This window comes from Hyla sarda, chromosome 6 (genome assembly GCF_029499605.1).
Source record: "Hyla sarda isolate aHylSar1 chromosome 6, aHylSar1.hap1, whole genome shotgun sequence".
NCBI lineage: Eukaryota > Metazoa > Chordata > Amphibia > Anura > Hylidae > Hyla > Hyla sarda.
Window position 1 is genome coordinate 184119730 of NC_079194.1, and position 27158 is coordinate 184146887.

At 45.1% G+C, this 27158-nt stretch overlaps 1 protein-coding gene across 4 annotated transcripts in view; it reads left to right on the forward strand.

The window, feature by feature from the left end:
• ANKRD11 (ankyrin repeat domain containing 11) overlaps window positions 1–27158 on the forward strand; it is a 421326-nt gene that overhangs the window by 387617 nt on the left and 6551 nt on the right. For all 4 annotated transcript variants that reach the window (XM_056526022.1, XM_056526021.1, XM_056526025.1 and 1 more), the window contains 3 exons: window positions 17182–17280; window positions 17415–17558; window positions 18278–18370. In XM_056526022.1, coding sequence (XP_056381997.1) covers window positions 17182–17280; window positions 17415–17558; window positions 18278–18370 — 336 coding nt within the window. The remainder of the gene's footprint in view (window positions 1–17181; window positions 17281–17414; window positions 17559–18277; window positions 18371–27158) is intronic.

The window sequence follows — 27158 nt, forward strand, 5'->3', positions numbered from 1 at the left end:
GGGATTAATGGATCAAAAAGTTTGTAGTACAAATATGCTATAAAGTGTGTAACATAAGGCTGGTCAAAGGTGTGCAGAAAATGGTATGCTTGAAACTTGTGTTTACCTTAAAGGGGTATTCCAGGCCAAAACGTTATGTATCAACTGGCTCCGGAAAGTTAAACAGATTTGTAAATTACTTCTATTAAAAAATCTTAATCCTTCCAATAGTTATTAGCTTCTGAAGTTTAGTTGTTGTTTTCTGTCTAACTGCTCTCTGATGACTCGCGTCCCGGGAGCTGTGCAGTTCCTATGGGGATTTTCTCCCATCATGCACAGCTCCCGGGACGTTACATCATCATTGAGCAGATAGACAGAAAACTTCAAAAGCTAATAACTATTGGAAGGATTGAGATGTTTTAATAGAAGTAATACAAATCTGTTTAACTTTCCGGAGCCAGTTGATTTTATATATATATATATATATATATATATATATATATATATATATATATAAAAGGTTTTGCCTGGAATACCCCTTTAATGTGAGCAGTGCTTTTATATATAAATACAGTGGTCCCTCAAGTTACAATGGCTTCAGATTACAATATTTTTAACATAGTCAACTATTGTAACTTAAACCCTTAAGGACTCAGCCCATTTTCATCTTAAGGACGCAGGCCTTTTTTGCAAATCTGACCACTGTCACTTTAAGCATTAATAACTCTGGGATGCTTTTACTTTTCATTCTGATTCCGAGATTGTTTTTTCGTGACACATTCTACTTTATTGGTAAAATTTCATCGATACTTGCATCATTTCTTGGTGAAAAATTCCCAAATTTGATGAAAAATTAGAAAATTTTGCTTTTTTTTTACTTTGAAACTCTCTGCTCATAAGGAAAATTGACATCCCAAATAAATGTTATATTGATTCACATATACAATATGTCTACTTTATGATTGCATCATAAAGTTAACATGTTTTTACTTTTGGAAGACAACAGAGGGCTTCAAAGTATAGCAGCAATTTTTCACAACATTTTCAACATTTTTCAGGGACCAGTTCTGTTTTGAAGTGGATTTGAAGGGCCTTCTTATTAGAAATACCCCACAAATGACCCCATTATAAAATCTGCACCCCTCAAAGTATAAAAAAAAAAAAAAAAGGTTTGTTAACCCTTTAGGTGTTTCACAGGAATAGCAGCAAATTGAAGGAGGAAATTCAAAATCTTAATTTTTTACACTGGCATGTTCTTGTAGACCCAGTTTTTGAATTTTTACAAGGGGTAAAAGGAGAAAAATCCTCCTAAAATGTGTAACCCAATTTCTCTCGAGTAAGGAAATACCTCATACTTGTATGTCAAGTGTTCGGCGGGCGCAGTAGAGGGCTCAGAAGGGAAGGAGCGACAATGGGATTTTGGAGAGTATTTCTGAAATGGTTTTTGTGGGGCATGTTGCATTTAGGAAGCCCCTATGGTGCCAGAACAGCAAAAAAAAACACTTGGCATTAGGAATGTCCCGATACTGGTATCGGTATCGGGGCCGATACTAGCCATTTGCATGGTATCGTGGACTCGTTTAATGTCCCCGATACCTGCTGCCGCTCTGCTGTCCCGTCCTCCGGGCCGCATCATCTCGTCCTATGGAGGAGCATGTGACATATACGTCACTCCGCCTCCTCCCCTGCGCCCAGCGTAACGCTACGGAGGAAGCGGAGTGACGTATATGTCACATGCTCCTCCATAGGACGCCATGATGCGGACCGGAGGACGGGAGAACGGGGTAGTGGAGCGGCAGCACCAACACCTGACAGAGGTGGTGAGCTGCCTGCAAGGAGGGGGGCTTCTACTAATGTCTACCGGGGGCGGCCCTGCTGCTGTCTAAAGGGGGGGGGCCCTGTTGCTGTCTAAAGGGGGGGGGCCCAGTTGCTGTCTAAAGGGGGGGCCCTGCTGCTGTCTAAAGGGGGGGCCCTGCTGCTGTCTAAAGGGGGGGGCCCTGCTGCTGTCTAAAGGGGGGGGCCCTGCTGCTGTCTAAAGGGGGGGGCCCTGCTGCTGTCTAAAGGGGGGGGCCCTGCTGCTGTCTGATGGGGGGGCCCTGCTGCTGTCTGATGGGGGGGCCCTGCTGCTGTCTGATGGGGGGGCCCTGCTGCTGTCTGATGGGGGGGCCCTGCTGCTGTCTAAATGGGGGCCCACTGTCTAAAGGGTGGCTGTGGTCTACAGGGGGGGCTGCTACTAATGTCTGCAAGGGGATACTACCTACTATTAAAGACAATTTTACAGCAGAGTCACCTGCACTAACTTGAATTTATAGGTAGATGACCCGGTTTCTACCGCTGCTCACCATGTGGTCATCGGTCTCACCGCCAATTCAAATTCCCTGTTCTGTCCAATGGAGAAGAGCGAAATCTTGGCTCATACTACAGCAGCCGTCTCCATTGTACACAACAAGGACCCACATTTCATACGGTAAACAGCGCCAGAAACCGGGTCACCCTGCTGTCAGATTCCCTTTAAAATATAAGTACTCTGACTTTGTATCGTCGAGTACTAGAATTAAAGTATCGGTACTCGTATTCGGTCTTAAAAAAATGGTATCGGGACATCCCTACTTGCAGGGATGTGGAAATCCTATCGCCCGACACCCGGGACAAGTAGTTTTGGGTGCCGGGCAGGTGAATTGTTTATAGATTTAGCCCTGTATCGGGCTAGCAGGGACAGACACACTTCTCCATTATTTTTCTTTAATGCCGGTGTGAGGTGCAGGAGCTGATGCAAGTCTGCACCTCACACCGGCGCTCAGAGTGTATGGAGGGGGCAGTGGCGGCCCCCAGCTGATTTCAGTAGCCGGGGGCTGCTGCTCAGTGCCCCCCAGCCGGTGTGAGGGGATCTCAGGAGCGAGGGCAGAACCCGAGGTCACACATCTGCAGGAGATGATTAAGCTACGCCCCTCCACCCCCTCCTGGAGGATGGAGAGCACAGCTCTGCATAATACAAGAAGACAGGGGGAGAATGAGGACGTCCACAGCACCTCCCTCCCCCACACACAGCCTCTCCCTTCCCCCTGCTCTGTCTACACAGGACCTCATTTATCACGGGGAGGTTTAAAGTATTCAGGGGGGAAAATACAGAGCGGGGAGAGGACGTGTGTGTGGAGACTGCACTGCACGGGCTGGGGATTTCACCTCACACCGGCTCAGGTGAGGAGGTCGAGCATGCAGGCGGCAGCAAGGATGGTTGTATATGTATGTAATGTATAATTAGGGGGGGGTTATCAGCGGCGGGTGTATGTATAATGTGTGCATATGTATGGTGTATGTGTATATGTGATGTGTGTATGATGTGTGTCTGATGTGTATGTAATGTATGATGGCGGGGCAGCGGCGGGTGTATGTATGATGTGTATGTATGTAATGTATGATATAGGGGGCAGTGGCTGGTGTATGTATGATGTGTATGCATGTATGTTTTGTTCAGGGGCGGACTGACAAGTGCTGCTGCCAGTTGTGCTATCTAATTTTATTTATTTTCAGTGGTTTCTGGCCACCCGCACTAAATTGCACCCCCAGAATCCCGTCCCCTTCATACTCACCCGCCGACCAAGAGCCCCACGGATGCACTCAAACACGCCCGAACCAAAACTACAACTCCCAGCATGTTGCACCGTAACCTAAACTGTAGAACTATAAAATGTACAGGGGTGTGGAAATTTTATTAAAAACTACTTGTCCACGGGACTAAAATGGAGCAAAATCTACTTGTCCCTCATGCTGATCCACTTGTCCGGACAATTTTCGCTTTTACACTCTCGTTTTTTCCTCCTCGCCCTATAATAGCCATAACTACCTACTATAATGATACCTACCTACTATAATGATACCTTTTAATTTTTCAATAACATATTCTCCGAACCAAAAATATATATATTAAGGGAAGTGAAATTGAAATAGTAAAAGATAATTTAGCAGATTTGGTGGTTTTCTTTTCTGCGCCATTTACCTTGTGGTTGAGGTAACGTGTTAGTTTTATACTTTAGGCGCCTGATTACAGCAATACCAGATTTGTATCGTTTACATCATGTTTTACTAATTCTGGACTTTTTCAAATTTGTTTAATTGCCATTTTTTAACCCCTGTAGCTTTATTTTTTTCCGCATACCAGGCTGTATGAGGGCTCATTTTTTGCGCCATAATCTGTTTTTTGTATCGGTACCATCTTGGTATTGATCTGACTTTTTAATCGCTTTTTAACTTTTTTTTCTGGGATATTATAAAAATTGCAAATATGTGGTTTGGTATTTTTTTACATTTACCGTACGGGATACACAATGTTATATTTTCATAGGTTGTACAATTACGCACGAAGCGATAACAAATATGTTTATTTTTATTATGTTTGCATGTTTTTATATAGGAAAAGGGGGTGATTTGAACTTTAAACATGGAAGGGGTTAATGCAGCGGTCTTCAAACTGTGGCCCTCCAGATGTTGCAAAACTACAACTCCCAGCATGCCCGGACAGCCAACGGCTGTCCTGGCATGCTGGGAATTGTAGTTTTGTAACATCTGGAGGGGCGCAGTTTGAAGACCACTAGGTTAATGTGTGTCTTTCAAACTTTTATTAAAACTTTTTTATTTTATTTTTTTTACACTTTATTACACTTATAGGAGGAATCATTAGATTCCTCAGACAGATGAATAGAGTTCTATTGAACTCTATTAATCTGTGTGCTCTGTGATCCATTGATAGAGCCTGGTCCAGCCAGGCTCCATCAATGACAGAGCCGGGACAGGAGGAAGCAGAGGTAAGCCCTCCGGCTACCTCTATAGTGGATCGCCCCCCTGCGATCGCCCTGCGGGGGGGGGACGATCCACCCCACTAGCCCACCAGGGAGCATTCACATGTCCCTTTAGACGCCGCTGTCAGCTTTGACAGCGGCGATCTAAAGGGTTAATAGCCAGCCGCGGCGATCGCCGCATGCTGGCTATTAGCGGCGGCCCCCAGCTAATGAGAACAGCCAGGGGCTGCAGAGTATGGAGCGGGCAGGAGTCCCTAGCCCGCTCCATACTCCTCTGTGAGCGCCGCAAGCATCTCCCCATGCAGACGCGCCTCCTCCCCTCAGCTCTCCGAAGCTACAGCTGGGGGGAGTGAAGGCAGAGGATGCAGGTCTGCACGGGGAGAAATAAGCCACGCCCCCTCATCTCCCCCCCTCAACCAAAACTACAACTCCCAACATGTTACACAATAACCTTAACTGTTCTCCTATACAGTGCAACATGCTGCAACACCCACACAACCATAGGCTGGGTGCTGTAGTTATCTAGTAACTAAATGCAACTTCCAGCATTTTCTGACACATAATTAGAGTAAATAAAATGCACCAAACAAACCCCCCCCAGTAACACAGCATTGTTCAGTGTTTTCCAAGCAAAAGACTCCATATATTAGTCCCTATGAAGACTGAAAAATTGTGATTAAAATATTTTAAGTAGTGCGTATATATGTGAATAAGCCCCTTTCCTAATAAAAGTTCTGATAAAATCTACAGATCATGTCACACAAGATTACCCTCATCCCTGTATATGGAAAAATTGGAGTTATAGGGGTCAGATGGAGGGGGCTTGCCTCGGGTGTAAAAGGATCTAGCTACAGCTCTCCCGCCGCTAATAACCTGGCATGCTGTGATCGCCGTGGCCGCTATTAAACCATTAGATCACTGCTGTTAAAGTTGACAGCAGTGTCTAAAGGAATCTTATATCCATCCCTGGTGGTCTAGTGGGGGGGATCGTACTATTTTGCTTGAAATTATTTTATCTACCAGGACAAGTGGATTTTTTTGAGGGACAAGTAGATTGTGTTCCGCTTTAGTCCCTTGGACAAGTAGTTTTTTTTTTTTTTTTTTTTTATTTAGGAAGCCCCTATGCTGCCAGAACAGCAAAAAAAAAACACATGGCATACTATTTTGGAAACTACACCCCTCAAGGAAGGCAACAAGGGGTACAGTGAGCCTTAACACCTCACAGGTGTTTGACGACTTTTTGTTAAAGTCAGATGTGTAAATGAAGAAAAAAAAATTTTCACTAAAATGTTGGTTTTCCCCAAATTTTACATTTTTACTAGGGGTAATAGGAGAAAATTACCCCCAAAATTTGTAACCCCATTTCTTCTGAGTATGGAAATACCCCATGTGTGGATGTCAAGTTCTCTGCTGGCGCACTACAATGCTCAGAAGAGGAGGAGCGCCATTGAGCTTTTGGAGACAGAATTTGGTTGGAATAGAAGTCGGGGGGCCATGTGCATTTACAATGCCCCTCGTGGTTCCAGAACAGTGGAACCCCCCCACATGTGACCCCATTTTGGAAATTACACCCCTCACAGAATTTAATAAGGGGTGCAGTGAGTATTTACACCCCACTGGCGTTTTCTGACATTTTCACGGTCCACTGTTACAAAAATCTGTCAGACACCTGTGGGGGGTGTAAATGCTCACTGTACCCCTTATTACATTACATGAGGGGTGTAGTTTCCAAGATAGTCACATGTGGGGGGGGGGGGGTCCATTGTTCTGGCTCTATGGGGGTTTTGTAAACACACGTGGCCTTCAATTCCGGACAAATTTTTTCTTCAAAATCCCAATGGTGCTCCTTCTCTTCTGAGCATTGTAGTGTGCCAGCAGAGCACTTTACATCTACATATGGGGTATGTTCTTACTCAGAAGAAATGGGGTTCCTCCTTGTGAAAATGAAAAATTTTTGGTAACACCAGCGTTTTAGTGAAAATGTATTTATTTATTTTTTCATTTTTCCATCCAACTTTGAAGAATTTTCATTAAACACCTGTGGGGTGTTCAGGCTCACTATACCCCTTGTTACGTTCCGTGAGGGGTGTAGTTTCCAAAATGGGGTGACATGTGGGTATTTCTTTTTTTGCGTTTATGGCAGAACCGCTGTAAAATCAGCCACCCCTGTGCAAATCACCAATTTAGGCTTCAAATGTACATAGTGCGCTCTCACTCCTGAGCCTTGTTGTGCACCCGCAGAGCATTTTACGCCCACATCTGGGGTATTTCCGTACTCAGAAGAAATTGCGTTACAAATTTTGGGGGTATTTTTTTCCTTTTTAACACTTTTGAAAATAAAAAGTATGGGGCAACACCAGCATGTCAGTGTAAATTTTTGTACACTAACAGGCTGGTGTAGCCCCCAACTTTTCCTTTTCATAAGGGGTAAAAGGAGAAAAATTGTAGTGCAGTTTCTCCAGAGTACGGAAAAACCTGATATGTGGCCCTAAACTGTTTCATTGAAATACAAGAGAGCTCCATGCGCTTTTGAGGACTAAATTAGGGATTGCATAGGGGTGGACATAGTGGTATTCTACGCCAGTGATTCCCAAACAGGGTGCCTCCAGCTGTTGCTAAATTCCCAGCATGCCTGGACAGTTAGTGGCTGTCCGGAAATGCTGGGGGGGAGTTGTTTTGCAACAGCTGGAGGCTCCATTTTGGAAACACTGCCGTACAATAAGTTTTTCATTTTTATTGTGGTGGACAGTATTAGGGGGTGTATATGTTGTGTTTTACCCTTTATTATGTGGTAGTGTAGTTTTTTTAGGGTATGTTCGCACTGGCAGAGGTTTACAGTGATCTTCCCGCTAGAAATTTGCGCAGCGGCGAAAAATTTGCCGCAGCTCATACTTGAAGCAGGAAACTTATTGTAAACCTGCCTGTGTGAATGTTCCCTGTACACTCACATGGGGGAGCAAAGCTCCAGCTGTTTCAAAACTACAATTCCCAGCATGTACTGACAGACCGTGCATGCTGAGGGTTGTAGTTTTGCAACAGCTGGAGGCACACTGGTTGGAAAACCTTCAGTTAGGTTCTATTACCCAACTCAGTATTTTCCAACCAGTGTGCCTATAGCTGTTGCAAAACTACAACTCCCAGCATGAACTGATGCTGGGAGATGTAGTTATGCAACAGCTGGAGGTACACAACTATAACTCCCAGCATGTCCAGACAGCTGTTTGGGCATTCTGGGATTTGCAGTTTTGCAACATCTGGAGGGCTACAGTTAGAGACGACTGCACAGTGATCTCCAAACTGTGGACCTCCAGATGTTGCAAAACTACAAATCCCAGCATGCACAGACAGCAAACTGCTGTGTGGGCATGCTAGGAGTTGTAGTTTTGCAAGATCTAGAGTGCTACAGTATATAGATCACTGTGCAGTGGTCTCTAAACTGTAGACCTCCAGCTGTTGCAAAACTGCAAATCCCAGCATGCCCAAACAGCTGTCTGGGCATGCTGGGAGTTGTAGTTTTGCAACATCTGGAAGGCTCAGTGTAGTTGTCTCGGACTGTAGCCCTCTAGATGTTGCTAGGCAACTTACCGGCTTCCATCGGATCCAGGGAGCCGTCCTCTTCTGCCGCACGACATGCTGCCCACGCCGATTACCGCAGCCAATCGCGTCCCGCAGCCTCCACCGACGGGTGAGTGGATCTTTAAGTCCCCTTCGGTTCCCTTTTCTGCCTGGCCTATTGTGGGTGGGCAGAACGGGGAAAACTAAAGTTAACCCCGCTGCTCCCGATCTGCTATTGGTCGTCGCTTTTGACGACCAATAGGAGGGGTGGAACCCCTGCCTCCTCACTCCTATCCCTTCAGGGGGATCGTAGGTGTCATGGACAACCGCGATCCCCCTTATATTCCGGGTCACCGTATGACTCGGAATCTGCACAAATCACAAGTGTGAATTCACTTGCGATTTGCTCCGATCGCCGACATGGGGGGTCTGATGACCCCCCTGGGCATTTGCGCTGGGTGCCTGCTGATCGATATCAGCAGTCACCCCGGACGGCGCACGGCGGGGACCGAAATTCCCACGGGCGTACAGGTACGCCCTTGGTCCTTAAGACCCAGGTACAGAAGGCGTATCCATACACCCTGGGTCCTGTACGGGTTAAATAGCGTGTGTAAATAGCTAGAGCTGACTAATCAGAGTAGTCTTTTTATTTTTAAAACTACAGAGCATTGCACCCTAGGATCTGTGGAAGACACTAGGATGCAGTGTTCTGCAGTGCACCTAGTACCATGTTCAGAGGTCCTGGCTGGGAGGATAGCTAAGCTACTTACAGACCCAGCCGAAGCTGCCGCACGGGCCCCCGCAGGGGCCACCTCAGGGACAACGCAGGGGCCACCGCAGGAACAAAAGCAGGGGTCATCGCAGGACAGTCACCAGGGGCGGCCGCACAAACAGCAGGGGGCACAGAACAATAGCAGGGGCCGCAGCACGAATAACAGCAGGGGCCGCAGCACGAATAACAGCAGGGGCCAGGGGGACAACAGCAGGGGCCGCAGCGAGATTTAGTGGCAACTTTTCAGGTAAGGCCTCTCAATGCACTCTGCAGGGGCTGAATTGTGAGCTGACCTTGGTGCTTGTCTGAAGGCAGAGAGGGGGGGGGGGGGGCTGCCTGTGTGAGCGCGCTCCCTGTGCTCGTTCACAGGCGTGCGTGCCCGTGCAGACACTCAATAGAAATCTCCTATACTGGATACCGGATGGCGGCTATTTTGAGCTTCAACTTCAGGTGAAAATGAAACATTTTTTTAACAGGTATATATTGTGAAATATGACAATGACAGTGCCTCTTTAACCCCTTAAGGACCGAGCCCTTTTTCACCTTAAGGACCGGAGTGTTTTTTGCAATTCTGACCACTGTCACTTTAAACATTAATAACTCTGGAATGCTTTTAGTTATCATTCTGATTCTGATTCTAGTTTTTTCGTGACATATTCTACTTTAACTTAGTGGTAAAATTTTATGGTAACTTGCATCCTTTTTTGGTGAAAAATCACCAAATTCGATGAAAAAAATGAAAATTTTGCATTTTTCTAACTTTGAAGCTCTCTGCTTGTAAGGAAAATGGATATTCAAAATATTTTTTTGGGGGGTTCACATATACAATATGTCTACTTTATGATTGCATCATAAAATTTATGAGTTTTTACTTTTGGAAGACACCAGAGGGCTTCAAAGTTCAGCAGCAATTTTGAAATTTTTCACAAAATTTTCAAACTCGCTATTTTTCATGGACCAGTTCAGGTTTGAAGTGGATTTGAAGGGCCTTCATATTAGAAATGCCCCATAAAAGACCCCATTATAAAAACTACACCCCCCAAAGTATTCAAAATGACATTCAGTAAGTGTATTAACCCTTTAGGTGTTTCAAAGGAATAGCAGCAAAGTGAAGGAGAAAATTCAAAATCTTCATTTTTTACACTCGCATGTTCTTGTAGACCCAATTTTTGAATTTTTGCAAGGGGTAAAAAGGAGAAAATTTTTACTTGTATTTGAAACCCAATTTCTCTCGAGTAAGCACATACCTCATATGTCTATGTTAATTGTTCGGCGGGCCCAGTAGAGGGCTCAGAAGGGAAGGAGCGTCAAATGGTTTTTGGGGGGCATGTCACCTTTAGGAAGCCCCTATGGTGCCAGAACAGCAAAAAAACACACATGGCATACCATTTTGGAAACTAGACCCCTCAGGGAACGTAACAAGGGGTAAAGTGAACCTTAATACCTCACAGGTGTTTCACGACTTTTGCATATGTAAAAAAAAAAATTTTTTTTTTTACCTAATATGCTTGGTTTCCCAAAATTTTTACATTTTTAAAAAGGGTAATAGCAGAAAATACCCCCCAAAATTTGAAGCCCAATTTCTCCCGATTCAGAAAACACCCCATATGGGGGTGAAAAGTGCTCTGCTGGCGCACTACAGGTCTCAGAAGAGAAGCAGTCACATTTGGCTTTTTGAAAGCAAATTTTGCTCTGGGGGCATGCCGCATTTAGGAAGCCCCTATGGTGCCAGAACAGCAAAAAAAAAACACATGGCATACCATTTTGGAAACTAGACCCCTCGGGGAACGTAACAAGGGGTAATGTGAACCTTAATACCCTACAGGTGTTTCACGACTTTTGCATATGTGAATTTTTTTTTTTTTTTTTTTACCTAAAATGCTTGGTTTCCCAAAATTTTTACATTTTTAAAAAGGGTAATAGCAGAAAACACCCCCCAAAATTTGAAGCCCAATTTCTCCCGAGTACGGCGATACCCCATATGTGACCCTAAACTGTTGCCTTGAAATACGACAGGGCTCCAAAGTGAGAGCGCCATGCGCATTTGAGGCCTATATTAGGGATTGCATAGGGGTGGACATAGGGGTATTCTACGCCAGTGATTCCCAAACAGGGGGCCTCCAGCTGTTGTAAAACTCCCAGCATGCCTGGACAGTCAGTGGCTATCTGGCAATACTGGGAGTAGTTGTTTTGCAACAGCTGGAGGCTCTGTTCTGGAAACAGTGGCGTACCAGACGTTTTTCATTTTTATTGGGGAGGGGGGCTGTGTAGGGGTATGTGTATATGTAGTGTTTTTTACTTTTTATTTTATTTTGTGGTAGTGTAGTGTTTTTAGGGTACAGTCACACGGGCGGGGATTCACAGTAGTTTCTCGCTGGCAGCTTGAGCTGCAGGAGAAAATTTGCCGCACCTCAAACTTGCAGCCGGATACTTACTGTAATCATCCGCCCATGTGAGTGTACCCTATACGTTCACATTGGGGGGGGGGGGAACATCCAGCTGTTGCAAAACTACAACTCCCAGCATGTACGGTCTATCAGTGCATGCTGGGAGTTGAAGTTTTGCAACCGCTGGAGGCTCCGTTTTGGAAACAGTGACGTACCAGACGTTTTTCATTTTTATTGGGGAGGGGGGCTGTGTAGGGGTATGTGTATATGTAGTGTTTTTTACTTTTTATTTTATTGTGTGTTAGTGTAGTGTAGTGTTTTTAGGGTACAGTCGCACGGGCGGGGGTTCACAGTAGTTTCTCGCTGGCAGTTTGAGCTGCGACAGAAAATTTGCCGCAGCTCAAACTTGCAGCCGGATACTTACTGTAATCCTCCGCCCATGTGAGTGTACCCTGTACGTTCACATTGGGGGGGGAAACATCCAGCTGTTGCAAAACTACAACTCTCAGCATGTACGGTCTATCAGTGCATGCTGGGAGTTGTAGTTTTGCAACAGCTGGAGACACACAGGTTGTGAAACACCGAGTTTGGTAACAAACTCAGTGTTTTGCAACCAGTGTGCCTTCAGCTGTTGCAAAAGCTACAACCCCCAGCATGTACGGACAGCGGACGGGCATGCTGGGTCTTGTAGTTATGCAACAGCCGGAGGCATACTATATTGGCTGGGGATGCTGGGGATTGTAGTTATGCAACAGCTGGAGACACACTGGTTTACTACTTAACTCAGTGTGCCTTCAGCTGTTGCAAAACTACAACTCTCAGCAGTCACCGACAGCCAACGGGCATGCTGGGAGTTGTAGTTATGCAACCACCAGATGCACCACTACAACTCCCAGCATGCACTTTAGCTGATTGTGCAAGCTGGGAGTTGTAATTACACAACAGCTGAAGGTACACTTTTCCATAGAAAGAATGTGCCTCCAGCTGTTGCAAAACTACAAGTCCCAGCATGCCCATAAGGGCATGCTGGGAGTTGTGGTGGTCTGCCTCCTGCTGTTGCATAACTACAGCTCCCAGCATGCCCTTGTTGCATGCTGGGAGCTGTTGCTAAGCAACAGCAGGAGGCTGTCACTCACCTCCAACTGCTGCTCCACGATGCCGCCGCACAGGTCAGTCCCTCGCTGCCGCCGTCGCTCCTGGGGCCCCGATCCCAACTGGGACGCCGGGGATCGGGGTCCCCAGCACCGGGGGTCGTCTTCCCGCACCCGCTCACGTTCTCCGGAAGAGGGGCGGAGCGGGTTGCGGGAGTGACACCCGCAGCAGGCGCCCTGATTGGTCGGCCGGTAATCCGGCCGACGAATCAGGGCGATCGTGAGGTGGCACCAGTGCCACCTCACTCCTGCAGACTCTTCGTGTTCGGGGCCGTCTCTGACTGGAGACCCGATTGACCCGGAATCCGCCGCAGATCGCTGGACTGAATTGTCCAGCGATCTGCGGCAATCGCCGACATGGGGGGACATAATGACCCCCCCTGGGCGATATGCCGGGATGCCTGCTGAACGATTTCAGCAGGCATCCGGCTCCCCTCCGGCTAGCGGTGGGGGCCGGAAATGCTCAGGGCGTATCCATACGCCCTCGGTCCTTAAGGACTTGGAAACGGGGGCGTATGGATACGCCCTATGACCTTAAGGGGTTAAGGACTCAGACCATTTTGGCCTTAAGGACTCAGACAATTAAATCTCTACGTTTACTTTTTTTCCTCCTCGCCTTCTAAAAATCATAACTCTTTTATATTTTCATCCACAGACTAGTATGAGGGCTTGTTTTTTGCGCGACCAGTTGTCCTTTGTAATGACATCACTCATTATAACATAAAATGTATGGCGCAACCAAAATACACTATTTTTGTGGGGAAATTAAAAAGAAAAACGCAATTTTGCTAATTTTGGAAGGTTTCGTTTTCACGGCGTACAATTTACGGTAAAAATTACGGGTGTTCTTTATTTTGAGGGTCAATACGATTAAAATGATACCCATTATTACATACTTTTATATTATTGTTGTGCTTAAAAAAAATCACAAACTTTTTAACCAAATTAGTACATTTATAATCCCTTTATTTTGATGACCTCTAACTTTTTTATTTTTCCGTATTAGCGGCGGTATGAGGGCTAATTTTTTGCGCCATGATCTGTACTTTTTTTTGATACCACATTTGCATATAAAAAACTTTTAATACATTTTTATAATTTTTTTGTTATAAAATGTATTTAAAAAGTTGCAATTTTGGATTTTTTTTTTCTTTTTTTTTACGTTCACGCCGTTCACCGTACGGGATCATTAACATTTTATTTTAATAGTTCGGACATTTACGCACACGGCGATACCAAATATGTCTATTAACCCCTTAAGGACGCAGGACGTAAATGTACGTCCCGGTGCGGTGGTACTTAACGCACCAGGACATACATTTACGTCCTGCGCATAACCGCAGGCATCGGAGCGATGCCCGTGTCAGGCGCAGCTGATCCCGGCTGCTGAACGCAGCCAGGGACCCGCCGGCAATGGCCGCCATTAACCCCTCAGATGCCGGGATCAATACAGATCCCGGCATCTGCGGCAGTACGCGATTTCAATGAATGATCGGATCGCCCGCAGCGCTGGCACAGGGGCCCCCTCACCTTTCTCCTCCCGACGTCTCCTGCTCTGGTCTGAGATCGAGCAGACCAGAGCAGAAGATGACCGATAACGCTGATCTGTTCTATGTCCTATACATAGAACAGATCAGTATTAGCAATCACGGTATTGCTATGAATAGTCCCCTATGGGGACTATTCAAGTGTAAAAAAAAAAATGTAAAAGTAAAAAAAAAAGTTTTTTCCTATTTTACCCCCAAAAAGCGTAAAAAATATTTAATAGACATATTTGGTATCGCCACGTGCGTAAATGTCCGAACTATTAAAATAAAATGTTAATGATCCCGTACGGTGAACGGCGTGAACGTAAAAAATTGCTACTTTTTTAATACATTTTATTTTAAAAAAATTATAAAAAATGTATTAAGTTTTTTAAATGCAAATGTAGTATAAAAAAAGTACAGATCATGGCGCAAAAAATTAGCCCTCATACAGCCGCTTATACGGAAAAATAAAAAGTTAGAGGTCATCAAAATAAAGGGATTATAAACGTACTAATTTGGTTAAAAAGTTTGTAATTTTTTTTAAGCACAACAATAATATAAAAGTATGTAATAATGGGTATCATTTTAATCGTATTGACCCTCAGAATAAAGAACACACATCATTTTTACCGTAAATTGTACGGCGTGAAAACGAAACCTTCCAAAATTAGCAAAATTGCGTTTATCTTTTTAATTTCCCCACAAAAATAGTGTTTTTTGGTTGCTCCATACATTTTATGATATAATGAGTTATGTCATTACAAAGGACAACTGGTCGTGCAAAAAACAAGCCCTCATACTAGTCTGTGGATGAAAATATAAAAGAGTTATGAGTCCTTAAGGGGTTAAATTTATTTTTTTCGCTTTTTGGGGTAAAATAGGAAAAAACGGACGTTTTACTTTTTATTGGGGGAGGGGATTTTTCACTTTTTTTTTACTTTTAAATTTTTTTACATTTTTCTTTACACTTGAATAGTCCCCATAGGGGACTATTCATAGCAATACCATGATTGCTAATACTAATTTGTTCTATGTATAGGACATAGAACAGATTAGTGTTATCGGTTATCATCTGTTCTGGTCTGCTCGATCTCAGACCAGAGCATAAGACGCTGGGAGCCGGAAGGAGGAAGGTGAGGGGACCTCCGTGCGGCGTTCTGAATGATCGGATCCCCGCAGCATTGAAATTGCGCACTGCCGCAGATGCCGGGATCTGTATTGATCCCGGCACCTGAGGGGTTAATGGGGGACGCCCGCGAGATCGCGGGCGTCGGCCATCGCCGGCGGGTCCCTGGCTGCGATCAGCAGCCGGAATCAGCCGCGCATGACACGGGCATCGCTCCGATGCCCGCGGTTATGTACAGGACGTAAATGTACGTCCTGGTGCGTTAAGTACCACCGCACCAGGACGTACATTTACGTCCTGCGTCCTTAAGGGGTTTAAGGACGTGGGGCGTATGCATACGCCCGTGGGAATTCCGGTCCTCGCCGCTAGCCGGTTGGGGACCGGACCGGGATGCCTGCTGAAATCATTCAGCAGGCATCCTGGCACATCAGACATGAGATTTTCTGCTATTCCGGGCTTATCGGGTCTCTGGTGACCCGATCACCCGGAATATAGGGATGATCAGAGCTTTCAGTGACAGCCCCGATCATCCTGAGGGATAGGAGTGAGGTCGCAGTGCTGCGTTCTCCTCCTATCCCCTGCCATTGGTCAGTACTGATTCTGACCAATGGCAACGCAGGACAGTGGGTTGTCATGGCAATCCCCCGTTCTGCCCACCCTTGGATGTCGTGCAGAACGGGAGGAGAAGATGGAGTCCGGTACCTGGCCAGAAGATGGCGTGGGGACCGCAGATCGTCGCTGGAGACTGGCTCAGGTAGGGAAATGATGGTGGGGGGGAATGAAAGTGAAAGTAAAGCGATCTTTACTGTGACAACCACTAAGAAGGCAGAACTGCAACTCTCAGCATGCCCAGACAGCCAAAGGCTGTCTGGGCATGCTGGAAGTTGTAGTTTTGCAACATCTGGAGGGTCACAGTTTGGAGACCACTGTTACAGTGGTGCCCAAACGGTAGCCCTCCAGATGTTGCCAACTACATCTCTCAGCATGCCTAGACTGCCCAGGCATGCTGGGAGTTGTAGTTCTGTAACATCTGTCCCTTCAGATTTTGCAATTTTCATGACATTTTTGAAAATTGCTGCTCTACTTTGAAGCCCTCTAATTTTTTCAAAAAGTAAAAATATGTCCATTTTATGATGCCAACATAAAGTGGACATATTGCATTTGTGAATAAAAATAAAATGAATTTGGAATATCCATTTTCCTTACAAGTAGAGAGCTTCAAAGTTAGAAAAATGTAAAATTTTCAAAAATGTCATGACATTTTTGGGATTTTTCACCAAAAAAGGATGCAAGTAACGACAAAAATTTACCACCAAAATAAAGTAGAATATGTCACGAAAAAACAATCTCAGAATCGGGATATTCTGTAAAAGCGTTTTAGTTATTAATGCATAAAGCGACGGTGGTCAGAATTGCGAAAAAGGGCTGCGTCCTTAAGGGGTTAAGTTATCTGGTTGTTTATTATTTAATCTTTTTTTAATTTATGGCTGATGTGTTGGGGGATTCCAAACAAAGTTTGCAAAGTTGCTAGTTTTTCCATAGTTATGGTCTAAAGATACAATATTTTAAACTTACAATGGACATCTCAAAACCATTTAATATTGTAACTTGATTGACCACTGTATGCCATGTTCCACTGTGTGTGATATTCCACTGTATTCAAGTTTCCTTCTGTGTTAAATCTATAAATTCTCGCTCAGCCAGCCAAAATGCACTTCCATACAGAAACCTGAAATAAATCAAGAAAGAGATCAGATCCTAACAGGTGATGGCATGTAAACTTTATCCAACGTGTTTACTTTCTTTAAGGCATGATTGCCCCCAAGTTATAGAATTGCTGAACACATTTAACCTCAGTCATTAATTTAAACTTGTTATATCTGCAGATTGCACCACCTCCATCCTTGTCTGAGCCACTTAAAGAACTATTCAGACAACAGGAAGCCGTAAGAGGGAAGCTTCGTTTGCAACACAGCATTGAAAGAGTAAGTGTATTTGCCTTTTACTGTTCTACTGTAATCTAATCTTTTGTCCCCCTCATAATCTTAAAAAAGCAAGAAATGATCTCCCAACACGTGTTTTTTTTTAAATATATTTTCAAATTTTTTTGCTTTAATAGGAGAAACTCATAGTGTCTTGTGAACAAGAGAATCTCAGAGTTCATTGCAGAGCAGCCAGGACAATTGCAAACCAGGCTGTGCCTTTCAGTGCTTGCACCATGTTACTGGACTCTGAAGTCTATAACATGCCTCTGGAAAATCAGGTCAGTTTTTGAGTCATTATGCTATTTCAGCATCTTTGTAACAAAAACAAGTAAATATGTATACTATGCAGCCATTTTCTCTCCCAATTAAAATTTTTGTGCTTTTGGTTTTTCCCTCATTGCCGTTTTAGAGGCATGGGTTTTGCATGACCAATTGTACTTTATAATGATGCCTCATTTTAACACAAAATGTAGGGCACAAAGGAAAAATTATTTGTTGGAAGAAATTAGGGGGGAAAAACACAAATTCAACACTTTACTTTAAAAATTTTAAGAATAGGCATGATCCAGTGAGGATTAAATGTACTGGAGGCAGGCTTGAATCCACTTTAGGACTTAATACTTGAGAGCTTGCTTAACTTTTGCTTTAAGAATCACTGTATTATGTTTAGGCAGCGCCTTCTTGCCTTCCAAACCTAACAAGTGCCACAACAGACCCTTGGGAGCAGCAGACCCTCCGCTTCTATTACGTTAAGGGTGTGATGTGCATTACTCATGCGTTCCAGCTAAGTGGACCATTCACAGTGTCTGTTTCCCTCTCAAAACCTCTTTAGTAGATCATACACAAATCACTGCTCTCTTGTCTGTCTTTTCCTTTCCTGCTATAGGTTAAAAGAAAAGCTTTGTTTGCAAAAAAAATAAATCAAATCAGCTCCACCTTAACAATTTTAGGATTGCCATTTAATTGATCTTTTTATTTTCATTTTTTTGCTCTGCAGGGAGATGAAAACAAGTCTGTAAGAGATCGTTTCAATGCTCGCCAGTTCCTGTCCTGGCTGCAAGATGTTGATGATAAGTATGACAGGATGAAGGTGAGTGGGGGAACCATAGGCGAGACATGTATGGGTTATATCCTTTTACACATTGATGGTCTATTCACACGTACAGTATTCTGTGCAGATTTGATGCGCAGGATTTTCTGCTGCAGATTTCAATGTAAACTGAACACAGCTTGAAATCCTGTGCATCAAATCTGCGCAGAATACTGTACTTGTGAATAGACCATTAGAGTACAGTTTTTAAAGGGGTTTTTCTATAAATTGAAAATATGTCTGTCTGGCCATATTAAGCCTATTTCTCTGTCGCTCTTCATTAGGGGACACCTATACTGAAGGGTATATGCCTTTGCCACTAGGGGGGAAAAAATGTCTGCTCCTCCCTGGCAGGGATATACCCACCCACTGGAAGTGAGGTAATCTGTTTTAGCTAGTATCAATAGGAGGCAAGACACAGGTCTGGGAGCTCCTCAGACCTGGTCTTTTTTTGTTTTTTCTAGTAAAGCCTGTAGTTAGGTTTTTTTTCTCCTTTTTTGTGTCTGATTTTCAGGTGGGGGTTCAGGAGCATGACGCTACCTGTTCCCCCATATGTGACAAGTGGCACAGACATAGAATATGTACTGTTAACCCCTTTTCGCCAATGGGCAGCGCTTGGAGGTTGTACCCTGGGTCCGGATCCCCCACTGGCCCTGCTCGCCCTGCTATCTCAGCCTGATATAATGCACCAGACGCCAGGGTGAGTATAAGATGATGGTGATTGTGCGCGCTGCAGGGATCTGGGTGCTCCGTTGTCATATCTCAGGGGGTCCGGCGGGTACCGGCCTCGAGTGACTCTTGATCTGTGCGCAGCACACTGCTTCCTGCACTCTGCTTTATTTTAAAAAAAAAATTAATCTGTTGTTCTCAGCCCAGGTTCTTATCCCCCTTTTGTGGCTGTTCAGTAGATTGCAGCTTCTGCTTTCTGGTCCTTTGTGTGCGCTCCCCCTTGTGGCGGCAGTCAGCTGTTACAGCCCTTTGTTGTAATGTCTATTTTTTACCTTTTTTGATCTTGACACACATTAAATGTTATTTTTGGGGGCCACTTTACCATTTGCTTCAGCCACCCTGTTGGATGACTTGAAGAGGCAAAGGTCACTTTTCCAGCTCAGGTATTTGTGCGTGGCGTTTCTGCCATGCCATATATGCCGCGCCCATAGCCGCATTCCAGCCCCTCCCTCGTGGGCGCGACACTGGTGGGATGCCCCTGCAGATACATCTGCATCCCTGACCTTAACTGAGGGCCTTTTGAGGTGTATTGTTCCCTTGTGTCTTTGGCAATTTCCTCCCACAGGTCTTTGCAGGTCTGCAGCATCTGTGGCTAGTGTGCTGGACCCCCATTTCTAGTGCAAGGTTTTCTAGTACGTGTCCGCCACCGCCAGTCTCCCATCAGGGGCTGCCGCATGATTGGCTGGAGTTCCTGCTCCCTGCTTATAGTGTTGGAGTCCGGAAGAGTGTCCCAATAGGTACAAGGGACCCTCTTCCAGTAAGCCAGACAGTGGTCTCTTTGGTCCTCTACACCTCTGGGTTGCCCTTCTGGAGTTACGGTACTACACTGCTAAGGCACGGTGTCTGAGGAAATGACCATGCGTGTCCTGTCGAACTTTTTCAGGGCGACAGGGAGTATTCCAGGGCTCTTGTGTCTCCCAGGGTGATGGGAATTCTATCCTCTGGATGCCACGTGCATGACTGTGTTTTCCCGTACCTCTCTTCTGGTAGGACGACTCTGGACGAGGGTCCCTGCAAGTACACAAGAATGATGCCAGTCAGCCAGACATTCGTCTGTATGGTCTCCAACACCACCAGGTTGCCCATCGGAACGGCCGCACTCCAGTACCCCACTTTCTGTGAGAGGGTTTGGAGGAGTGATCCTGTGCGTTCAAGAATTCTGTACAGGTCCGCCAAACGGTTGTCTGCATGATTTACTGCTATGTTGGGTCAACTACCATACACTTCCCATTTCGTAGTCTGAATTTCAGGTAACCCTTTGCCGAGGTGTAGTTCCGAATGAGTCACCCCATGTTGCTCCATGGGCCTAATGCAATGCACCACGTACTGGTTCACATGGTTCTCTGCTTTACCAGGTCCCTCTCTTCATGCCTGCCGTTTTTATTGCTGAAGGCTGGTAACCCACTTTCAATGTATGGTTCTTAATGCGGGACCCTGTGTGGCCATGGTCCCTATGCCATATAGCCAGACTGTCTGCATAGTTCTAATCCCCCAGGTCACTTCCCACTTCCTGCCGCTCCCGTGACGGTATCCCGGTGACTCACTTTCCATGTGACGTTTTACAAAGTTTCTTTGTGGGTTCATTGAACTGGTTATCCCAATCAGACTGTGTCTGCATGTTCATCTCTTGCAACTGCGACAGTAGTCCTGGTGTGTGGCACAATTAGGAGATGGGGTGTGGGTGTTTCCTTCAGGTTCTATGGCTTTTCACCGCAACAGCAGCACTTGCTGTTCTCCTTTCTAAGAGTTCCAAGTTAGTCTGCTAAGGTTATGGTTGTGACACACCGTTGGGTGCTGAGCCTGTCTTCCATTCTGCCGCACTTTTGGATGTCTGCGTTTTCTTTCGTGTCTGCAGTCTTGGTACCTCACTACTAACGTGAGGTATCCATGTCGGTGTGCTACGGTCCCTCTGCATGTGTAGAACCCACCTTCCCTTCTGTCAGTGGGGTGTTCCTCGCCCCCTTCCTGTAATCTTGTTTCCACAGGTCTGCGGCGGTTGAGCACCTCTGTTTTGGCATGGGGCCTGGTGGGGCGTCAGTTCAGCGCCCCCCTATGCCTCCAAGTATCTTCCTCGATTCCTGTGCAGGGTGGCTTGCTCTGTTGCTTTACACACAACCAGACTGGCTCTGTTGGTGCCCGTCTGGCCCAGGGTTTCTCTCAACATGTTCCTCTCAACGCGTTTGCTTGCTGTGTGTGAGTGCTTGTTCCTTGCATTTGTAGTCACATCTGTGCACCTTTGCCCAGTTCCAGTGTCCAGGATTCCGATCCCACTGGGGAAACATATTGGCGCCTCTATATATTCTAGTAAAGTTCCTGGGGGCCACGTCCACCCAGTACTTTGTTCCTTTGCTGTAAAGGCAGCATTTCCCTGCTCCTACCCCTTCCAGAGGCGTATGGGGATCAGGGGGCTCAACATGGTCAGTGCCGGAGTTTCATCTCGGCCACCCCTTGTTTTCCCCTCCAATAGGGGAACTATTTTGCTGGACGCTTTCTACTGCTGAGATGGAGCCATCTCTCTCTCTCCCCTCTCTCTCCCCTCTCTCTCTCTCTCTCTCTCTCTCTCTCCCTCTCTGTCTCAATCTCTCTCTCCCTCCCTCTCTCTCCCTCATAGAGGTCGGGTATCTGGCTGGGCCCTTGTTTTTCACTGAGAGCATTCCGAAGGGCTTTTCGTTCTCTCTGCCTGTGGCTTACTACCCACTATTGCAGCCTGGCTCTCTTCCTGTTTCTTGGTTGTCCGCTACTGCTCATGCAGGAGGGGTTTTTGCAGTCATGTATGGCTTGGCAACAGCCGTTCTAGCCACCGTCTGTCGTTTTGGTCCTACCATTGCTTTCCTCCCCCCTTGGCGCACACTCCCTGGTAGGGTGTGTTCCTCTTTCCCTTGACAGTGTCCGTTGCACTTTACTGACTCCACTATCTTCTGGATTAACCTTTCCTGTGCCCAGAGCCTGCTGGGTTCCCTTTCGTTTCCGCTCCTAGGATGCTGTGGTGTGCCTTCTTTTCTAGGTCGCCCCTCCAGGTTCTTTGGGCGTTAGTGACGGTTGAGGTCTCAGGCATGCATAGCAGTCCTGCCAGACTTCTCCGCGATCCCATTTATGGGGCAATCTTTATGTACCACACTTCTTCTTGCCTTTGCATGGATGTTTGTCACTTGGAGCGCTTCGCAGACATTGGGTCTACTTGCCCTTTTGGTGTAAGTCTTCTAAGAGGCTCAGGAACCTCCAATTTCCATGTCTGCTGATTCGGGATACTCCTTTTTAGGGTCTTTCGCTCCTTTCTTGGCCATTTATTAGTTTGTCTTAGTCTTCCAGGTGACTCGGGAACCTCCAGTTTGCATGTCTATCGCTGGGCATTTTGCTCCTTTCTTGGCATTCCCTTCCATCTTCTGCTTCAGGGTCCATGTTCTCTCAAGATGGGAGGGAGATCCGGTCATCCGGATTACACTAGTTGGGCTGTTTTGCCTCCCAGGTGCTCACGGCGGGCTCCTGGATAGGGGTTTGTGGGTCTGCAGATGTTCAGATCATCAATGTCTCTCTAGAGACGTTTTTTTCTGGTTGTTTTCTGTCTACACCTTCGGTGTTCGCCTTCTGCTCAGGTGTACACTGCTCTCCCTGGCTTTTTTCTACCATGTAATCTTGAATCGGTTGACTCTGGAAGGGGTTCTCTAGTCGTGCCCTTTTCCATTCTTGTTCTCCAGCTGGGCTGGCCCTCTGTCTGGTTCCATGTTCCTTTGAGTTGGTTTCCTTCCCCCTTCCAGGATAGTTCCGGCCTGTCTAGCTTTTTGCTCGTCCTTTCTTCTCTCTCTATCAGGACCGTGGGTTTAGAGTCTCTGCGAAGGACGGTCCCTCCTTTTGCATCCTAGTTAATCTCCATGTACGGGGAATCTTCCGAGAGCTCTGTTTCTGGACCTGAGTTGTCTCTGGCCTGGGGTCTTGTCCCCAGGACTTACGGACAAGTGGGTTTGGTCTCGGGACTGATTCCCTTTCGCTGGTGGTGGTTGATCCCGCCCTAAGGGACTGCTTTGGTATGTCCCATCAGTATAGGTGTCCCCCCAATGAAGAGTGACTGACTGAGAAAAGCTGATATTTTTTTCTGTACTCACCATAAAATCTTTCTCGTAGCCTTCATTGGGGTGACACCACACCCACCCATTTCTTCATTTTTTGTTCGGGATTCTTTCTCTGGTCCTTCGGACATATTTCTTTGTGTTACAAAACTGATTACCTCACTTCCAGTGCACGGGTATATCCTGCTGAGGAGGAACAGACTTTTTTTTTTTTTTCCTAATGTCAGCGCCTCCTAGTGGCAAGAGCATATACCCATCAGTATAGGTGTCCCCCAATGAAGACTACGAGAGAGATTTTACGGTGGTTACAAAAAATCAGTTTTTTGCAGCTGATGGAGTTGGTTGAGTGCCAAAAATATCAGTTTGCTTAACTCCTTAAGGACCAAGGACGTATGAGTACGACCTTGGTCCCGCTCCCGTGATATAACGCGGGGTCCCACGGTGACCCCACATGATATTACGGCGGGCCCGGCGTCATAGTGAAGCTGGGACCCGCCTCTAATAGCGCGTGGCACTGATCGTGGTGCCGCGTGCTATTAACCCTTTAGCCGCGTGCTCAAAGCTGAGCCACGCGGCTAAAAGTGAAAGTAAAAAGTGTCGGCTAGCTCAGGGAGCTGTTCGGGATCGCCGCGGTATAATCGCGGAATCCCGAACAGCTGTACTACAGGAGGAAGGTCTCTTACCTTCCTTCCTGCAGTCCAATCACCGATTGAATGCTTCATGCCTGAGATCCAGGCTTGAGCAATCAATCGCCGAAAACACTGATCATTGCATCCCTATGGAGATGCATTGAACATCTCCAATGCTATAATATTGCAAAAGAAAAGTGTAAAAAAAATCATTAACCCTTGGAATTATCCCTTCCCCTAATAAAAGTTTGAATCACCCGGCATTTCCAATAATAAAAAAAAAAAATAAACATATGTGGTATCGCCGCGTGCGGAAATGTCCGAATTAAAAAAAATATACCGCCAATTAAACCGCACGGTCAATGGCATACGCGCAAAAAAATTCCAAAGTTCAAAATAGCGTATTTTTGGTCACTTTTTATATCATGAAAAGATGAATAAAAAGCGATCAAAAAGTCAGATCAATGCAAAAATGGTACCGACAAAAATTTCAGATCACGGCGCAAAAAATTAACCCTCATAGCGCCCTGAACAGAGAAAAATAAAAAAGTTATAGGGGGTCAGAATATGAAAATTTGAAACGTATAAATTTCCCTGCATGTAGTTAGGATTTTTTTTCTGAAGTAATACAAAATCAAACCTATACAAGTAGGGTATCATTTTAACCGTATGGACCTAGAGAATAAAGATAAGTTGTCATTTTTACCGAAAAATGTACTACGTAGAAATGGAAGCCCCCAAAATTTACAAAAGGGCTGTATTTTTTCAATTCTGTCACACAATAATTTTTTTTCCCGTTTCGCCGTAGATTTTTGGGTAAAATGACTGATATCATTACAAAGTAGAATTGGTGGCGCAAAAAATAAGCCATAATACAGACTTTTAGGTGCAAAATTTAAAGAGTTATGATTTTTTAAAGGTAAGGAGGAAAAAACGAAAGAGCAAAAACCGAAAAACGCCCGGTCTTTAAGGGATTAACTCCCATTGACATTCACATGATTTGGGAAAATAGCACTGTCTTGCAAGCTAATCCGTTTACATAACTTGGTATGTTACAAAAACAGCATAGTTCCCGGAGCCACGCCATGTGCGCATCTCCTATAAATGTTAATGGGAGTTACGCAAATTGCTAAACACAACCAACTCAACTCTTTTCTGCACCCAAGCATCTCCACAAGCTGGAGAATGCCAGATGGCCGCATATTCGATTTGTGGGAAAACCTCTTAAAGTACTCAAAGTAGGCACCTAGAGATTGATTAGTAGACATTCGCCTTGCAAAATGCATTCCTGCACATTGAGGAGTTCTGCAAGCCATTTACATTCTATTACTTGAACAGGTCACACACCAGTTTAAATAGATCAGTTTCTGCTTGCATTTAGTGATCTTTATATAGTGCGTTTTTCACAGCACTTTACTATAAAATAATTCATTCTGTTGAAAACCCATGAGCCATTCTAGCCATGCCAGTGATTAGCAGTACACAAATCCTCATTCTGTGCTCTTTACAACTAAAGACATATTTTAGATCTGCTTATTTTCTGCATATGAACCAGACAAAACATTTTTAGGGTTAAGTTGTGGTAATGATGCAGCGCACGTGAAACTCAAAGCTACTCCTCAATAGATACCATATGTACACACAAGGCATTTTGTGCTCTCTCCCTAAAGAATAAGCAGTTCACAGGGATTTGATTTGCCAGTGTTAAATCATAGTAATTCTGAAACAACTAATCAATAAAATCTATACTAAAAAAAATTGTCAAGGATTTTCATTACAGATTAGATGGTCTGCCCTGCACTGTAATGATGGGCAGACCTCTTAACGACCCATGATGTGGGCTGCAGATTCGTTGTCACGACAGGTTGGGGCTAGAGATGAGCGAACTTACAGTAAATTCGATTCGTCACGAACTTCTCGGCTCGGCAGTTGATGACTTTTCCTGCATAAATTAGTTCAGCTTTCAGGTGCCTCCGGTGGGCTGGAAAAGGTGGATACAGTCCTAGGAGACTCTTTCCTAGGAATGTATCCACCTTTTCCAGCCCACCGGAGCACCTGAAGGCTGAACTAATTTACGCAGGATAAGTCATCAGCACTGAGTCCAGAAGTTCGTGAAGAATCGTATTTACTGTAAGTTCGCTCATCTCTAGTTGGTCCCTTTTGCTAGGCCTTTATAGCTGCCATTGATAGAGCCTACCTATAACAGGCTTTAATATAGAGTGCAGATCTCATAGAGCAAGGCATGTGTACTGCATGGAGTTTGTATGAGCAACAGTTAATTGCTCATATGAATCTAGAGGGATTTAAAAAGTGTAGTGTAACTTAATGGTTTTTAAAAATATAAATCTTTCTCCCATAATAAAAATTAAAATCGCCTTCCCTTTCCTGTTTTATTAAATAATGCAGAGGTTTCTGAACTATTAAAATACAGTGGACCTCAACATACGATGGTAATTGGTTCCTGGCAGACCATCGTTTATTGAAACCATCGTATGTTGAGGGATTCGTACCATGGATCATGCTCACATGTCCCCGCCGCTCTGGCCTGTCAGTTTCTCTCCTCTGCTGCCTTATCACTACGTCGCCGCCGTCATCACGTCGCCGCTCATGCCGCCCCTATTGGGCTGCGGGAGCAGTTTCGTGATGACGGCAACGTGATGAGTGACCGAGAGCGCAGGGCAGCGGCAGCAGTAAAGCAGCGAAATCACGGGCCGGAGCAGCAGTGACATGTAAGTATCATTCAGCGGGGCACATTAAACCGCTATCCGGCAGCAGCTGAAGCAGCCGTTTTTGCCATGGCCCCGACACACAGAAGCATCAAATGTTGATGCTGCCTTCAACATACGATTGCTTCTGAGAGGGCATTGTATGTTGAAATGATTGTATCGGGGGGCCACTGTATAGTAACTTACCCTGCACAGTGAATGGTGTATTAAAGAAAAAGCCTGAATTTTTTTCTTATGCCAGAAAAAAGGAAGATAACAAGTAATCATAAAGTGTAATCTATAACAAATTGGTACTAATAAAAGCTACAGATTATGCTGCAAATTTTTTTTTTGAGGTGTCAATTAATCAAGAGAATAATCAGCTATCTTATGAATAATTGTGTTCTGTATAAATCTACATTTTTCATGTCAGTTACCTGCTTTTGTGTTTTAGGTAGTCAGCCCGAGTACCTTCATCTCTCTTTTTAAGGTAGGGTCACACGTGCCATATTTTGCTACCCATTAATGTCAATAGGAAGCAAAATCGGCTGCAGCAAAATACAGAATGTGACCCTACCCTTAAAGTGGTTATCCAACAATAAAACCTTTTTTCAACTGTCTACTAAATCTTCAGATATTGGTTAATACACTTATATTGCTA